At 48.5% G+C, this 13,637-nt stretch overlaps 1 protein-coding gene across 3 annotated transcripts in view; it reads left to right on the forward strand.

The window, feature by feature from the left end:
- RPS6KA3 (ribosomal protein S6 kinase A3) overlaps positions 1-13,637 on the forward strand; it is a 1,283,345-nt gene that overhangs the window by 437,564 nt on the left and 832,144 nt on the right. For all 3 annotated transcript variants that reach the window (XM_069637077.1, XM_069637076.1, XM_069637078.1), the window contains exon 7: positions 8,951-9,057. In XM_069637077.1, coding sequence (XP_069493178.1) covers positions 8,951-9,057 — 107 coding nt within the window. The remainder of the gene's footprint in view (positions 1-8,950; positions 9,058-13,637) is intronic.

A 13,637-nucleotide genomic window follows, 5' to 3' on the forward strand; every position in this document is an offset into this window, starting at 1 on the left:
TCGGAGCGGCGGAGGCAAGGGCGCCTCCAAAGGTTCCGGCGGCGGTTTCGCTTCCTACCGTCAAGCGGCCCGCTCGTCGTCGCAAGAGGCCTACAGAGGACGAGGCAAGTCTGGCGGACCCGGCCGTCGTCGCCAAGGAGGCCAAGGCGGCAAGGCCGCGTCCAAGCAGGATTGAACCAGCCGTGGGGTCGGGCCCCCACCGAAGCACCCCGGTGGGAGGCCGGCTGGCGGGCTTCGTCAGCGTGTGGGAGTCCATCTCCACCGACCGTTGGGTGCTGGACGCCCTGGCCCGGGGCCACGCGCTCGAGTTTCAAAGAAGGTGCCCGCGCGTCCCCCCCGTGGCCAGGAAAGAACTTCACGTCCCTCAACTTCTCCTGGAGGTAAAGGCGATGCTCAGAAAGGGCGCCATCGAACTCGTCCCAAAGAGGCTTCGGGGCTCCGGAGTCTACTCGCGTTACTTCCTCGTGAAGAAGAAGACGGGAGGATGGCGCCCCATCCTGGACCTGCAACGCCTGAACAAGTTCATCAAGGCGCAGAAGTTCCGGATGGTCACCCTCCAGCACGTCCTGGGTCAGCTGGAGGAAGGAGACTTCCTATCGTCGTTGGATTTGGAGGATGCCTACTTCCACATTCCCATCCTAAAGGGGCACCGAAAATTCCTCAGATTCGTGGTCCAAGGGCGTCATTACCAGTTCAAAGCCCTTCCCTTCGGACTGCGGTCGGCACCCAGGGTTTTCACCAAGTGCCTCGCACCGGTGGCGGCGCAGCTGCGCCGCGAGGGGATTCACGTCTACCCCTACCTGGACGACTGGCTCATCCGCGCCAAGACGAGGGAGCTCGCCGTGGTCCACACGGCAAGGACCGTCCAACTCCTCACGGACCTGGGATTCTCCGTGAACTACGCCAAATCCCACCTGGTGCCCGCGCAAGTCGCACTGTTTCTGGGAGCGAGGCTCGACACAGTGTCCCTTCTGGCCTCCCCGTCGGAGGAGAGGACCAGGACCATCTTGGGCAAGGTGCAACGGATGTTGGTGGCCGACGCGGCCAAGGTGAGGTCCATCAAGTCCCTCCTCGGGATGATGTCTTCCTGCATCTACCTCATTCCCATGTGCAGGCTCCGGATGCGCCCGTTGCAAGAGTTCCTGGATGCGCGCTGGATCCAGACGACGGGCAGCTTCGAGGAAAGGATCAAGCTCGACGAGAGTTTCCGACGAGCGATACGGTGGTGGGGCACCCGCGCGCATCTGACGGCGGGCATGGACTTCCAGACCCCAGCCCACCAGGTGACTGTGACCACGGATGCCTCCCTAGAAGGGTGGGGAGCGCACACCGAAAATCTGCACGCAAGGGGACTCTGGCTCCCGACGGAGAAGTCCCTGCATATCAACGTCCTGGAGCTCCGTGCAGTGTTTTGGGCCCTCAGGTCCTTCCTTCCGTCCCTCAAGGGCAAGGTGGTGAGGATCTTCACCGACAACACCACCACCATGTTTTACATCAGGAAACAGGGCGGAACCAGGTCCCCAGCGCTGTCCAAGGAGGCGCAGGACCTGTGGCATTGGGCCGTCGCCCAAGGGATTCTTCTGGTGCCGTTTCATCTGGCAGGGATAAAAAACACCATCGCCGACTCACTCAGCAGGGAGCTGCGCTCGTGCCACGAGTGGGAACTACGGCAGGATCTGGTGGATCGCCTCTTCCGACGGTGGGGCACACCCCAGATCGACCTGTTCGCGACGGCGACGAACACCAAGTGCCGGAGGTTCGCCAGCAGGTTTCCCCAGACGAGGAGCATGGGCGATGCTTTCTCGTTCCCCTGGGAGGGCCTGTTCCTCTACGCGTTCCCTCCCTTGCCTCTGCTAATCCGGCTCGTCAACCAGCTCAAGAGGTCACGGTGCAGGATGATCCTCGTCGCACCTGCGTGGCCGAGGCAGATATGGTTCCCGGACCTTCTGGACTTGTCGGCGTCCCTGCCAATCAAGCTGCCGGCGGACGCGGATCTACTCTCCAGGGAAGGAGGCGCCATCCTCCACCACGACCCGAAGTCGCTGAACTTGCAGGCCTGGCTCCTGCAGCGCTAGAGTTTGGAGGATACGACATACCGGCCGATTGCAGAGAGGTTCTTGCAAAGGCCAGGGCGTCCTCGACTCTTAAATGCTACGGACACAAATGGAAGAGGTTCTCTGTCTGGTGCCACGCACAGAAGATTAACCCTCTACGGATTACGGCTCCCCAAGTGCTGCCGTACCTGCTGACGCTGGCCAAAGCTGGTCTGGCACACGCGTCCATCAAGATTCATCTTGCTGCGATCTCCCGATACACCAGAACCACGGGCCGGACGTCCTTGTGGTCTCTTCGTCTGGTGAAAGAGTTCATGAAGGGACTGTTCAGATCGTTCCCGCCGGTGAAGGCTCCGGCCCCGGCGTGGGAGCTCAACGTGGTGCTGACCAAACTCATGGGACCTCCGTTCGAGCCTCTGCACTCGGCCCCGTTGAAGTTTCTATCGTGGAAAACAGCTTTTCTCGTGGCCATCACCTCCGCACGACGAGTGGGAGAGATCCAGGCCCTTTCCTGCAAGGCCCCGTACTTGACTTTCCACGACACGAGGGTAGTGCTCGGGACGCACCCCTCCTTCATGCCCAAGGTACCGTCGGACTTTCATCTCAACGAACCCTTGGTGTTACCTGTGTTCTTCCCGTCGCCTTCGTCGCCGGCTGAGAGGACTTTGCACCCGCTGGATGTAGCTAGAGCGCTGAAGTTCTACGTGGACCGCACGAAAGGTTTTCGGAAGACGTCACAACTCTTTGTGAACTTTGGACCTGTCAATCAGGGGAAGGCTCTCTCGAAGGCTTCCATCTCCAGATGGCTCTCCGGCTGTATCATGTACTGTCACCGGTTGGCAAACCGACCGCTGCCTGGCCGTCCGAGAGCCCATTCCACCAGAGCGATCGCAGCTACCACGGCGTTCCTATCTGGTGTGCCCCTGCTGGACATATGCAGGGCTGCTACGTGGAGGTCGACGCACACCTTCACGAAATTCTACTGCGTCGACCGGGATTCCAGGGAGGAGTCCAGGGTCGGCCAAGCAGTGCTGCGCAACCTGTTCGCCTGAGGTGAGCCTGGTGAGGAGGTAAGATGCTTAATGTTGAGTTGATGTGATGCTTAATGTTGAGCCTTTGCCACCTCCCGTGGTTGTGCATGTGTGTACTGCTATGTATTCTTTATTCATGAGCATGTGAATCCATGCCAGACCCCATGCTGGAGAAGGAACAAGTTACTTACCTGTAACTGTTGTTCTCCAGCATGGGTCTGGCATGGATTCACATGCGAACCCTCCCGCCTACCCCTCTGCGGCTCTTCACTTGGTCATACTGCCACTTCACGTGCTTCCAAATCTGAAGATGGCTGCCAGAGGCGGTGCTTAGGTAGAGGGCAGTCATTGGCTGTGGTCAGTATGACGCAGAGACCAGTGATTGGTTATTACTACGAAAGACAGATCAGAAACGAAACTGATACTGGTTTTTTCTTTACCGAGGATTCCCAGCCTGACGACGGGGAATATTCATGAGCATGTGAATCCATGCCAGACCCATGCTGGAGAACAACAGTTACAGGTAAGTAACTTGTTCCTTTCCCTTTATTTTGTATGTAGGTGAACACAGTTGCCAGACGATTGGCTGGTATGTGCCCATTCTGCACACCAAGCAACTACATCGGCTCAATCATTGATGGATATTTCAATCTGGGTTTCTCCATCAACCACCAGAAATAAACTTTAGACCCTACCAGGAGGCTTACCTTACCGTTCCAGCAGATCATCTTTGACATGACCCATTTTCAGAGGAGATGCACGCCCTATATGGTGGTTTCAAAGACTGCAAAGTACTAGGATTTGAGATGATGCAGCCGCTCTCCAACTTAACTTGCAAAATTCCCTTTCAGGACCCTGACCCTTAGACATGTGTTACCACCGACTCCTCTCCTGGGAGGGGGAGCCACCTTGGGCCGTCAAGACACATGGCCTGTGGTCTACATAGGCGAGCCTTTTCCACATCAACATGCTCGCGTTCAGGCTATTTTCAACACCCGAGAACCTTTTTGCCAGTATTTAGAGGGAAGAGTTCTCATCCATACCGGCAGTTTGGCATCCATGTATTACCTGGGCATGATTACACCCCCCCATCCCCCAACACCTTTGCTTGTTGGCAGTGAGGATATGGGAGTGGGCCATCCAACATCAAATTTCCCTGAACAGCATTCATCTGCCAGGTCTCCTCAGTTTGAGGACAGACCTCCTCATCAGGATGTCATCCGATGACAAGTGGGGGAAGCAAAGCTCACACTCTTGGAGAATCTTCGCATAAAGGGGTCACCTCGAAGTGGACCCATTTGCCATGGCAGAGAACAGCAAACAAAGTGCCCCCCCTTTGCCACCACGGGAGGAGTCTGCGGAACTTAATGGGAGATGCTCTTTCGATCAGGTGGAATTTTCCAGGCTATGTAGAAGTTTGCTTCAATACCTAGTCACACCAGGGTCCTGGCGAGTTTCTCCTCCAGCAAGGGCACCACGCTCATTCTGATATCCCCTGGGTGGCCAGTCTACTACTTGTTCTCTCACCTGGTGCAGGCCTGAAAGCAGAGCCATATTCCTCTTTGCCAGTGCACAAACGCCTACATAGTCAGCAGTACTCTGCCTTTTCCCCTCGATTGCTAACCTTAGCAGCATGGTTCCTGGGCAGCTGACCCTAGGTTATCTCAGATGGTCTGCAGAGAATATGGGAATAATCCCGGCACCAGGAAGTCTTCTCCCCAGGCCCAATATGGGAGGTAAATCGACCAGATTTTGCTACTGGGCTCCGGACAAGCTTGTCAATCCCTTGTCTTGCTCTTTGGACAAAGTCCTACCCTTTAGCATTTTGTGCCCTCCGGCATTTCGGTTGGTTTGATCTTATCTCTCAGCTATTGGGGATCTATCGCAACAACCTGGACATGCCCTGCTCCAACTCGGTTGTTCGCAGACACGTGGAGGATCTTACCAGACTCTCTCCGGTCAAGAGAGCTCACACGGTTTGGGATCTGATCGCTGCCCTATCATAGTTGACACTCAAACTATTTGAAACTTTAGCTTTCACCTAGTTGGTATTCTTGTCATGGAAGGTGGGTCTTTTGGTGGCTCTCATGTGGGCACCTAGAGATGAAATCCAGGCCCTACCCACTTCCGCTTGGCTGTAGGGTTGCCCAGAGCAATGCCAGAGGTTACGATTCACTCGACCTTCCAGCCATCACCTGTTTGGTTTTGCTATAGTCACCCTGAGTGTGACGAGTATGCCCAGACGTGGTTCCTGTGCCTGCTGGGCCTAGAGACCCAAGCTGCTCCTCATTGATGACGCCCAATAAGGCCGAAACATGTCTCGGGATGGTTGTGGTCACGTGCAGGACGGATGTGACCGAGCAGTAAGGGCAGGACTGCCCCTTTGAGGCTGGGGCTAAGCCTGGTGTGCTTATGGTCTTTCCCCTTTTGTAATGGCTTTGCAGGTGAAGAATGATGGTCTGGAGGGTTGCCCAGAGCAATGCCAGAGGTTACAATTCATTAGAAACCTTCCAGCCATCACCTCTTTATGTTTTGCTACTTGTAGCAACATAAACAAAAATACAAACGGAGGGACCTCGACACGTGAGGGATTGTGGGTACACTGCACGTCACTATAGGGATAGTGTTACAGACACGCCTTGTCGACGTACCCTTTTCGACTACGAAAAACAAAGCAATACTCCAGTGACCACTGGATGTCAGACTATGCACAGCATGTGAATCTAAGCAGATACAACAATCGGAAATGCTTTTACGGTAAGTAATGCATTGTCATCCTGACTGGGGACACTGAGGGGTATCGGGTAATAATATCCCCATATATATGGTCGCCGTAAATAATATCGCCGGGAAAATGTTGTGGCAATATTATTTGGGTGACCATATATATGGGGACAGGGGCAAAAAAAAAATGTTTTTGAAAAAAAAGTTTGGGGGTGTCCCCCGTATGTGCCATGCAATAATGTCGCCACAAAAAACGGCCATTTTTCGGCGATATTTTTGCATGGCAAGATTTTTGTGGCGACATTATTACATGGAACCCACTGAGGAGGGTCCATTTCGAAGTGCATCTTGTGGAGACGATATGCATATTGGTAAGTCTGTACTTGGGGCAGTTCAAGCCAATGAATGAAGTTAGGAGTACTGGGGCCCACCTTAGGACCCGTTTCATGCTTGTAATTCCCACAATAATCTGACTCAAGCCATATTGTGTACATAATTTAACTGTGAACGGTTGCTTACACTTTCACACCTGAACCTCTCCACCCTAGTGTGCAATTAATTGAATGGCTTAAGTTTCATTTTTGATAGATTGATCAGAAGCAATAGTTGGTGTCCAGAGGTCAGTGAGACACAAATACATGATATGGCCTCAACAAAATCTAGTACAATACCAACGGTACAGAAAACGGTTTTAAAATGCACTGCCATGTGTCATTAGAAATAATTGTTCTCTGCTTCCAAATGGCAGAGTCTCAGTACTTTCCTGAATTAGTGTTTGGGGTCAAGTGTGGGCATATTCTGGATTCTCATGGCATCAATCCTTAGTGGAATCTCAATCTGCTGTTGCGCTTGTTATCAAGTTGCTCTCGACGCTCGCTCCGAAGCATCATGGTAACCATCTGCAAACGGCTTTGAGATCATCTTGAAATTGAACAAATAACCTTAAGAGGCTCACCAGCCGATAAATCTACCTGTAACATAAACATTTGGAATGCCTACTAAAAGCCTCTCTATTCTGCTTGAGAATGTGTTTGGCACGTTTTGGTAAACCTGAGTTCCTTGTAAACATGTAATGCCACCTGCTTAGGATAAACGCTATACATTTTCTTCTTACCACATATAAATGTTGGGTAAAATATCCATTACCATAATCTAAATTTGTTTTGTTAGCTATGAGGTGTGAGAGGTTAGTTCTGTACCACCTTAGTCAGTGTCTGCATTCCATATACTTTCATCCAGAGCTAATCAATAAATGCAAGTGTGTGTGTGTGGGGAAAATCTGTGCATAGGAATGGTTTGGCGGCACTCATTGAGTAGCTTCCATCGCAGCTTTGTCTTCCATTTTAGGAGACTTATGGGGAGTACCAACAGCAACCCCAGACAAGCATTTTGGCCTAGTCGGGCCTCATTAATGAGGTGGAGCTGTGCCTCTAAGAACGGTGAGCAAGGGGTCCACGTCTGGATTACCCTGTGTAGCTTGGGGTGAAACCCAAAGTTCATAAAAATGCACAAAAAGGTCTGAGAGCCACTCTACCAAAAAACAAGTCTTTTCTTGATAATACCAAAGAGATGATCGCAAGGGTTCTGTGTGGTGAAATTAATAAGAAGGATCCTCCCTTATCTCAATCGCAGGAGGTAGACATTTTTTTTTGCTATTGCTTTGACTTGTGGTTGCAAAGAGGGCGTGTCATTGAGAATTCCCAGATTTTGTATCGCTGTCGCTGTCGCAGGTTGAGTTCCCATGCCCGGTGGCCAGGTCTGGTATACTTGTGTTGTCTTCCGGAGGGGAAATCATTATTTTTCTTTGGATTTTGGCCAAGATGAATGTCATCGAGGTGTTTATTGGTGAGGTATTTGTTGAGGTTGTTGCCAAGGTCTCGGTCGGAAGTTATTTTGAAGATGAGTTGGGTGTTCTGTGCATAGTTGTAGGCTGTCAGTCCATGGGTTTGAATGAGTCATTAGGGAGTCGTAGATGTTGAAGAGAAGCGGGGCGAGGCTTGATCTATGTGGTACACTGCTGGTGATATTTTTAGTGTTTGATGTAAATAGAGGGCAGGTGTGCTCTGTAGTTTGAGTTGGTGTGGAAAGATTTCAGTCATTGTAGTGTGGAGCTTTTAATGCTGCGTTCCTGAATTCTCCTAGTTAGCATTGTGTGTCTGACTATGTCAAAGGCAGCTGATATGTCCAGTAGTATGAGAGCCGATTGTGTGGTGATTGCGTAAATATTTAGGTCGCCCCATATGGCGAAGATTGCTGATTAGTTCTTCTCATGGGTCTGAAGCAGACTTTGGATTGGTCGGATATTCCGTTGCTTTCTACATGATTGAGTGAGTAGTTCATTGTAGACGTGGCTCTTTAGGATTTTTGCTGGGTGTGGTAGATTTGATATCGTTCTGTAGTTGGGGTCTTTATTTTCTATCACATCTTTTAGGAGAAGCTTGATGTATGTTGATTTGAATGATTTTGGTACTATTCCTGTTTTTAGGGATAGATTCATTAGTAGTCTGAGGTATAACGCTGTTTTGTAGTAGAGGTTTTTGTAGATGCAGGTGGGCATGGGTCACTGGGGGATCCGGCAGTGTTGGTCTTTTTATTAGTTTGTCAAAATGTTCTTTGCTTATCACAACATTTTAAGGCACATTGGTGCTGTGGTTGGAATGTCAGTGGGCAGTTGGGGGCAGGCCGTGGCCTATTTACTGCAAACTATGCCTGGAGTTTGCTCACTCACCTAATGTTGCATTACCCAAACAAGGTACTTCAAAGTATAGCGAGGCAATCCTGGGCCTAGTCGATCAAATATGTGACGTGCATGCTGATGGATGAAACTACTGAGCAATAATGATCTTTAGTGTCCGGATCGTTGATGCACTTGCTAAATTCTGGCCTTTTCCATCACCGATTCTTCTCACAGAAAAGTGGGATATTGCAAAAACATGTGAACACAATCACCAATAAGGTGTCTAGTCTTTACCATCCTGTTTCTTAAAATGTCAAATTGCTTAAAGTTCTCTCCTATTTTTGATGTTCAAACAACCTTTCTTTAGTCTCATACACACCATGTAATTGTTACAGGCAAGTAACTTCATTTAGGTGTGCAGCAATGGCATACAATGGTCAAACAGTGTCATTTCTTTTTTCCAGGTGATGTTCACCGAAGAAGATGTCAAATACTATCTGGCTGAACTGGCTCTAGCATTAGACCATTTACACAGCCTTGGAATAATCTACAGGGATCTAAAACCAGAGAAGTAAGAAGTTCATTATCACAGTTAATAGTCTTTTCTCTAAAACCAGGAACTTCCAGAATGAGTATGAGTATGAATATGTAGCTTGTATTCCTTGCTTTTTGCCACTGTAACCGCTATGTAACCTTGAAGAAAACATCATTTTTAAAGCTTTATACTGTACCTCCTCCGATTAATCTTTTTTGTGCCCCTGACAGACTGTGTGGTCTGTGGCGAAAGAAATTGAAACTGCAAAAGTGAGAGGGAGGAAAAAGCTGGAATAGGAAAGAAATGCACAAAACTAAATTACTTGGGTAGGTAAAGGGAGTGCGATAGTAGAAGTAGGAGTGGCTCTATAGCTGTAGTAAGCAATGCCTTACACAGAGTGCTTATCTAGAAAAAGAGAAAATGCAACCCATGGTAAAGGTTTTTCCGTGATTGCAGTTTCTAGTACCTTTTTTGAAGGAAGAACTAGCATTAATGAAACAGTTTTGTGATGGTCCCAAGGTGTGCTTGGGGAAACCTTTGAAGTGTGGTGGCAATAATTTGGTGATATTTTTTTAGTTGACACCTGCAAAACCCAAGGGATATAATTAGGAACTACCAAGCCAACTGTCCAAAGAGAAGGAGGCAAGAATTAGTTGTGTACAAAAAAAAAGAAAGTGAATATACACTGGGAGAAGGGGGGAATAGGAAGAGGCACTGCTGCACAAGGCTATACTTGAATGGCCTCTCAAAGAAGGGGAATTCTTGAATGCAAGCTGTGATGTCTGTGCATAGTGTTTGACAATGGCTTGGGATGCTTCTGACTGATGTCCTTGTGTTTCCCAACTATTTATAGTATTTAGTATATCTACTAACACCTGTGAAAAACTGAGCAATTATGGAATGGACCAGACCGCTGCTACTTTATACATTTATAGTCACCACTTTGCTTCATTTAGAGGGCATGGGAAGTACATCTAGAACCCTTTTCAGCTATGTATTACACCTTTGGTAAATCAATAGATGCCTTGCCAACTCTGGGCCCGATTTACAAAAATGCTTTCAGTGGGCGCTTTGACAAAAAAGTTTTAACATGGGAAAGTCCCAAAGAAAACTTTTTTGTCAATCGGTCTCTGTGTTTTATCTAGTGTCCCTCAAAACCTTAGAATTAACAAAACCCTTTTCAGGTGTTTTTTCCCAGGCTACACCACCTGAGAAGCTTTATATTCTCCCCCATTCCCCTTGAGTTTCTGAACTGTATAACAAGTGAGCTAACCTGTGACTAGAACGTCATGAATTAGTTGCTAAAGGTGCCCAATTTCCATAAGCATACTAAACCTCAAGGAGTATTGGGCATACGTCTTAATGCCAATGCCTCACATAAAGATGCGCCATAAGTGAGGTAGCCTAGCCTGCCATATAGGAATATCACTCTTTGTTAAATGGAATTGGGAAGAGTGTAATGGAGGAAACTAAAGGGAAACCCGGAAGGTAATGTCCTGTGGAAGCCCTGCCCAGGCTCCAGAGTGTCAGTGAAGGCAGGAAGCGAGGGAGGAGTCAAACATTCTGCAGTCCTTTGTCTTCGAGCCTGACTGCGAGAACACTTTGTTCAAACCGGAAGACTGGCTGTCCTGAAAGGACTGCAACCCCTCCAAGTTTGAATGTTGCAAGACTGTTTAATTGGCTAGGTTCCTGCATAAAAGTTTGATCCTGGAAGCTGAAGAGGTAGTCGACCACTGGAACCAAAACCAAAGAGAAAGATCAAGAAACCGCAGCTGAGATGATTTCCAGCTACCGGAGATCCTACTGTGTAACCAGAGCCTTCTGTAGCCCTTCCTACCAATCAACCTGGGGACTCCAAAAACGACTACCCCGGCCCGCAGCCTTCTGAGACCCACTAGACTCAAGAATTTTGAGCCATCCCACGCTGTGCAGCAACCTTGCAAGGCTGCAAAACCCTGTGACCTTGAGCCATCTGGTTGTGCGCAGCCTTCTGAATCTCGCTGAAACTTTATGGCCATCCTGCTGGATCTCCATGGACACGATTCTTCAGGTCCGAAAGTCCCCCTCACCAGAGTGCTGGACCTTGCAAATGACGAGAATCCGACTGCCGATATTCTGTTTTCTGTGTTCCTGAAAAAGCGCCAAATCCACAGAGCTGCATCCAGCCGTGAGGAAACTCTTGCCTGGAGCTTTCCCCTGTGATCTCTGCTGCAAGAGTCCTTCCAAAGTCCTGTCTTCCATCTTCTTGACAAAGGAATCAATCGACCAGGTTTTTGGCTGCAGATCCTAAAGTCTTCCTGCTGCAACTACTGAGGTACTGTTTTGGCTTTGGTATTTTACCTACCTTAAGTCTTTGTGATTTCTGTATAGTTCTGGGGGTGTTTTCTGTGATTGGGAGGCCACTCATCCAGTTCACCCAGGCCCACTGCGCAATCCTCCTAGGTTGTCTTCTCGGAAGTCCCTGGACCCTCAACTAACTTTAAAGTGAAATATTTAATTTTTTGAACAGTCTTCCTCTGGAACTCTGACTTTGCCTGCAACTGAACCCCATCTCACCCTGCCTACAGCTGGCACCTCGACCACTAGGGTCCCTCTACTGCCTCTGAGTGTACTCATGCTATAAAATAAGGGAAGGACTGGATAAGAAAAGGGTTCTGCCTTGAAAATAATAACAAGTGTTCAAAAGTTACTTGTAAAATAAGTTGGTTAATAACTAACTCAGTTACAAAAGTTTATATTTACCTTGAATGTGTTGCACTATTCTGAAAAGTATATATAAGGTTACGTTACTCACCTGTGAATGGGTTGTGCCTCTCCCCGAAAAGTAATGCTGTTGGTTTCACTTTACTATTCCTGTTAGGATAGCTGTATGAGTGTCCCCAATTGAGAATTGCTTCCCCTGACTTGCCGGTAGCCTGTCCAGAATACATTTGCGTAAGGTTGTACTTACCTTTAAGTTGCTGATAGCCCCTTTTAAATAGTATATTAATTTTACTTGCCCTGTTGAATGTGTGCTATCCTAAAACGAGTTAGTTACTGCTTATCTCAAACTGTGTTCCACTGATCTTAAAAAGCAGCTGTAATAGTATGATATAACTGAAAAGTGTTCCTTTAGGTGTAGCTGACCTTGGGTTGCCTGGAGCATCCAAAAGTAGCGTGAAGTTTGTGCTCATCTTAGACTGTGTTCCACTGAGCTGACAAGCAACTATAATTGTATATTACACACAAAGGTGTTACTCTCTTAGTATAGCTGTGTGATCAATTTCTTTGTAATGATTCTACAGGCCTTTCTCCCTCCTAAAATAAGCCTGGCTGATCTGTGTACGCTACCATGAACTCCGGTGGGTACAGCCTTGTACTAAGAGTGGAGTCTTGTACTGTCTCAGTTGAACGGTTTTGCTAAGCCCTTAGTTGGACTTCAGAAAAACTGTCCTAACAATTACAAGGGCATTTAATATATAAGCAGGGGAGGTAGGAGGGGGGTGCAACTTGAGCCTACCTCAAAACAGAATGAAGAGATCTGTCCACCTTGACCTGGGGAGAGCTGAACACCGATCCCTTGCCTTCCAACCCACAGGGTGCAGGCAGAATCTAGGAGTAGCCAAGAAGTATAGGCATTGAACCCGGTAATCCACACGAGACCTGCAGTGCTTCTGCTTCTGACCACCCAGGGTTCAGCTCTCACCTGGATAAATGATCACAATTTCGTGGGTTGGTCAGCCTTGCTGCCCTTTTACTTATCTAATCGGACATCAGCATTAGGCTCAACATTTGAGAATATAAATGTTTTAGGGTGTTTGCCCATCACCTATTTGAGACCAGATGATTGGGTATGAGGCAGGCTTGCCATGTGCACAGGGCATCTCGGCTATACACCCCTGCATCAGATGTCTGATGTCCCACTTAAATTCGGGTCCCCAAGTGCTTTTTGTGGCAGGCAAAGTGTGTTACAACTCATAATACTCGTACGTCCAGTCCCCTTTCATCCATCCTTGTGGGCGTTGAAAGTGAGCGTTCCCCCCCCCCCCCAGACCCCCTCTTCCCCCAAATGCAATAAGAACTCCCCAATGAGAGTCAATAACGGACACACCCCAGTTGGGAATGAGACAGGACCAAGTGCGGGTGTAGATAAAAAGTAGTTGATCCAAAACCAAAATAGGGCAAGCAGAGGACTCTGCGAACTCCGAGAGCGCTCTGCCAAAACATCAGAAAATGCACATTATATTACAAAATCACGTGTGCTATAGGGGTTACATTGAGATTCGGCCATTAGACAAGGGGAATAGGACAGTATCCTTTCTGTAGGGGCGGTGCTCCCGGATTGGCTGGCACGGTGCTGATTACTTCATGGAGCACGTGGGTCAGCTGGGTGATGTGCAAGGTCATGCGAGATGTCTAAGTCATGAAGATATGCCCTACTTAACGTTCTGCCCTTGTGGCCACACATACCTTGCATACAAGAGTTATATCACTAGACGTTTGACCTTGACAATAAAAAGTGAGACTACTTGGGTCCAGGTGCCTAATCAATTTACCATAGTATTTTGACACATTCATTCATTATACAATTCCCCAGATCCCATTAGAGGATGGTTTGTTTGTTGGTGTAAAGAAAT

This window comes from Ambystoma mexicanum, chromosome 7p, assembly GCF_040938575.1.
Source record: "Ambystoma mexicanum isolate Mex_15411 chromosome 7p, UKY_AmexF1_1, whole genome shotgun sequence".
In the NCBI taxonomy this organism is placed as follows: domain Eukaryota; kingdom Metazoa; phylum Chordata; class Amphibia; order Caudata; family Ambystomatidae; genus Ambystoma; species Ambystoma mexicanum.